General features: G+C 29.6%; 1 protein-coding gene across 2 annotated transcripts in view; it reads right to left on the bottom strand.

Moving 5' to 3' along the window:
• Positions 1–5,000, bottom strand: part of LOC136844857 (transcription factor SOX-4-like) — a 216,543-nt gene that overhangs the window by 210,855 nt on the left and 688 nt on the right. The window contains exon 1 of one of the 2 annotated variants that reach the window (XM_067114099.1): positions 4,615–5,000. This exon is cut by the window's right edge and continues 678 nt beyond it. The exons of the other annotated variant lie outside the window; for it this stretch is intronic. Within the exon in view, the coding sequence (XP_066970200.1) occupies positions 4,615–4,669 (55 nt within the window). The 5' untranslated portion in view covers positions 4,670–5,000. The remainder of the gene's footprint in view (positions 1–4,614) is intronic. 2 annotated transcript variants of the gene reach the window in all.

The following is a 5,000-nucleotide window of genomic DNA, read 5'->3' as shown; positions in this document are numbered from 1 at the left end:
CTGAATATATCGTTACTTACTATTAACTACTAAGTGACATATTATCGTGTATACATATATACATATATATATATATATAATATATATATATATATATATATATATATATATATATATATATATATATATATATATATATATATATATATTTATATTGGCCTTAGCTGAATATATTTTACTTGGCCTTAAGTGACATATTATCGTTATATTATATATTATATATATATATATATATATATATATATATATATATATATATATATATATATATATGTATATATATATGTATATATATATGTATATATATATATATATATATATATATATATATATATATATATATATATATATATATATATATTCATTGGCCTTAGCTGAAAATATCGTTACTTGCTATTTAGTGACATATTATTGTGTATACATATTTATACATATATATATGTATATATAATATATATATAAATATATATATATATATATATATTTATTTATATATATTTATTTATTTATATATATATATATATATATATATATATATATATATAATAACAGGATGGTATCTAACAGAGATTTTTTCCAAAAAACGTTATAAGCTTTCAGTGATTTTCTTCCCTCATCGTACTGCTGCCAGAAGATGAGGACAGAAATTCATTTAAAAGCTTGTAACTTTTTTAAATAAATGTCTCCGTTAAGTACCAACCCGTCTAAATGAGGTCCTGTTATCAATTGTATTAATGCACAGAGCAGTTTGCAAGTGATAAAGTTTTTTATATATATATATATATATATATATATATATATATATATATATATATATATATATATATATATATATATATATATATATATATATATATATATATATATATATATATATATATATATATATATATATATATATATATATATATGCGTGTGTGTAATAATTTGGGAGTTGATAAACACCTAGAACTTTTACAACAGAGAATTAGTTTTTCATATAAACCCTTCAATCATAGAGCAAGTCCCTCCCTTGAAACCCGTCTGATCTTTCTTGCAGATTTCCAAACTACCACCACTGAGACAAATGATACTTTTGTCACATGAGGGCCCATGTGGTTCATGCATCATGAAATTTCCATTTCTGTTGTCTGTTAGACAAAAGACTGTATTACAATCTTTTTCAGTATAATTCTAATACATCGTTGAAAGTCCTGGATGAGCTTTCTTATTTTATCATACGACTGTTAAACCCAATGTTTTCAATAAACAGCGATTATTTGACTCTGGCAAGATCGTTTATATCTAGAACCGTGAAATGCTCCAATGTACGCCATTCTTTGCTTTGATTTCACCCCACTTCGTTTGGTGAATTCGTCACGATATATCTTGAATTCTATAAAATGTTAGTAATGTACTGGGTATATTCGGCCATTATTTGAAAGTCTCAAATGCATATGGTGAACTCGCTGAGGTGTTTGTAATTCTTCAATGTATTTGGTGAAATCGTAAGAATATTGATGTATTCCTAAGTGTCATCGGCGAATTCATCTTCATGTGTAATGCGTTCTTTGGTGCGTATGAATTCTGGGAATTCCTCGGGTGTTTGGTAGAGTCCCAGAGTTTTCGGTGTACAGTATTCGCTTGTTGCTTGCTTACTTTATTGTTTCAGCTTTAGCCTCTATGCTTGCTTGTTATTGCTATTGAAAGTTATCAGTGACAAACGACGAGTACTTGAGTGTTTATAAAGTACGGCAAATGGGTATGTCTCGTTTTCTTCAGTTTTTCTGTACTTCACTTCCCCTTTTTCTCCTCATTTATATCTGCCTCACTCATTCATATGACTGACTTTGTCCTTTCTCACGTTATCTTCAGCTGATTCGTCTGGAACAAGAACTCTGCATGGTGTCGTCTCGTTTGTGACGAGGACCTCTGTGAGATGAGTTAGGGCTTGGGATTCCTCGAAACTGGAAATTTTCCTCCTCAGTTTAATCAATTCCTGCAAGCCTTCCTGTCCTCAAAGAGAGCAAGTAAAGTGAGAGTTTATGAAAATAATATCTGCAGAGTAAGTCATTGGATTTCCCCCTACAATTCTTGGGAGACTTCGTTGTTGTGATACCAGTGTGTGGGTATATATTGTATACACATATATATATATATATATATATATATATATATATATATATATATATATATATATATATATATATATATATATATATATATATATATATATAATTATCACCTGTGTATTTCAGGATATATAAATTTACACTGTCATTTTCTCTCTCTCTCTCTCTCTCTCTCTCTCTCTCTCTCTCTCTCTCTCTCTCTCTCTCTCTCTCTCTTTATGCTCTCTCTCTCTCTCTATTTATGCTATATATATATATATATATATATATATATATATATATATATATATATATATATATATATATATATATTTATATATATATATAATATATATATATTATAAATATATAATATATATATGAATATATATATATATATGTCTGTATGTATGTGTGTGTTCAATAACAGAGAGAGAGAGAGAGAGAGAGAGAGAGAGAGAGAGAGAGAGAGAGAGAGAAAAGAGAAAGTGTCAGTTTAAATTTGTATACCCTGAAATACACCTTATCAGGCTAGCCGTCTTTTAGCTGGATGTGAAGCAAGCTAAAACTGTAATTTCCTCCCGCAATGTTTCTGTCTTGTAAGTCCATCGTTTTATGGTAACTGAATATTTTTCATTAAATTTGGCGGAAAATTTGAAGTGGTATGAACTCGAAACTTTTACTCTAAGTTTGTGTACCACAAGACTTTGATTGAGGAAGCGACTGACAGACAGGTGAGCGAAATTTGGGTTTATGAAGAAACGCAAAACCTTTATGGAAATAATTCATTGAAGAATGTGTCGTGGTATTTACAGGTTTTCAGACACTTTAATTCCATAGGTGGCCAGTAGCTTATATTTTATAACACAAGTACGCGATTGGCATGCATACGGGAATTTTTATAATTCTTGTTACGCTTATAATGGGGTATGGTGCGGTACGATGAAACAAATGGCAAAGGTGAAATCGATAGCATAATTCATAACTCAGTAACAAGTTTGCGAAAATACATCGGGATTTCTGTCGATTCAGAAACTCTCTGGAGGTCAAGGAACGAGGCCTCTCCTCACACAACTCTTGGAATGAGTCCTCCCACAAGAGGAGTTCATATACGCACGCCGCGCCCGTCTGAAGCCTCACAGAAGATGAACGTACTAGACTAGCGTTAGGTCAACCTCTGCCTTGTTAAGTCAACAAGCGTTGCTGGAACTTGCAGTGAGCGGCCAGTTTGGTGCAAGTGGCAGTTGATCAGTAGGAGGAAAGAGGCCGACGGCAGTGTGTGGGTGATTTTCAGTGAATGCCAGACGCCGGCAAAACAAAAGCCCCCGGAGACCGCTACTGAAATTTACAATAAGCCCTAGGGAACTGCAGCAAGCGGCAGGGTGTTGTCATGAGGCCAGAAACCAGTAGAGTTAGGGTAACAGATCTCGGCCAATAACCCTCAACACTTTTCATTAATTCCATACCACGACGCCATCAAGGTTGACAACAAAAGGTGTTGTTGGGTCGTATTTATGCGCTCGTCTTCTCGCTGTGTACCCGGGCAGTCCTGGGCCCACGATTCATTGGGTTAGACTTTGTGCAGGTGTTTTCAGAACTTTATGCTCTCTTACATATATATGCACATATATATGTCATTGTCTATAGATATATATATATATATATATATATATATATATATATATATATATATATATATATATATATATATATATATATATATATATATATGTACATATATATATATATATATATATATATATATATATATATATATATATATATATATATATATATATATATATATATATATATATATACATATACTGTATATATTATATATATATATATATATATATATATATATATATATATATATATATATATATATATATGTATCTGTTCTCTCTCTCTTTCTTTCAAAAACTTCTTCCTGTGTATAAGCATTTGCTTATATACGCACAGTTGTGTATCATTATAAATTACGCTCGCATTTTTTGTCGTAATTATCTTCACCAGTGTATTGTAATACTGACTGTTAATTAAACAGTAAAATTATTTACGAAACAGAATGTGCAAAGATTTCTTACATTTTTATTGTATCTTTAATAGTTCACAAATAAACTCATGACTAATAATTAGTTTCTCTTCTCAGTTTATTATTATTTATTATTATTATTATTATTATTATTATTATTATTATTATTATTATTATTATTATTAAGGCCAGTTCTATTGCCGTAATATTTTTTTTTCATTCACTATTATTTTTCGTGACGTAATAATAATAATAATAATAATAATAATAATAATAATAATAGGGCAAGATAATGTTAACGATGGTGTTGAGAGCAATAATTATTATTAAACTTATAGCCATAATAAGGGATATTTCGAATTTTATTAATAATTTAATTGCGACATTATTATCCACTGCAGCTATTTATTACTTCTGGTAAACCGATCATTCTCTGCTTAGTGGCTGTTAATGACACAAAAAAACGGTAAATGTAAATCAACTTACCTGCGCTTAACGACAGCATTGCTTCTTGATTAATGACGTATTGTTCTATTTTCATCGCTTTTTCATAAAACTAAAAATGCATAATGAATTTATGCTTGGTTTTGCTGGATTTTCGTTTAATATCAGAATGGGTTCTTGCACTAGATTTCACTCTGAATGACACCTCTTTTGTCAACTTTTTCTCATTTAAAAAAAAATTCTTTAAATAATTGTCACTTAATTTTCTTCTGTCGGTTATTTTAATTTTTGTAAAACTGTAGCAATTAATAACTAATTTTTGTCAGTTACTGAATTTCAAATAGTCTCAAGCAGTTGTCAGTTAAATTTTACCTGTCAATTGTTTTCCGAACAAGAGCCGGGAAATTTGTGTTCAGCGGAAGTCTGAC

This window comes from Macrobrachium rosenbergii, chromosome 13 (assembly GCF_040412425.1).
Source record: "Macrobrachium rosenbergii isolate ZJJX-2024 chromosome 13, ASM4041242v1, whole genome shotgun sequence".
NCBI classification, from domain to species: domain Eukaryota; kingdom Metazoa; phylum Arthropoda; class Malacostraca; order Decapoda; family Palaemonidae; genus Macrobrachium; species Macrobrachium rosenbergii.
Note: the sequence above shows the minus strand (reverse complement) of the source record. Positions and strands in the feature narration are given on the sequence as shown.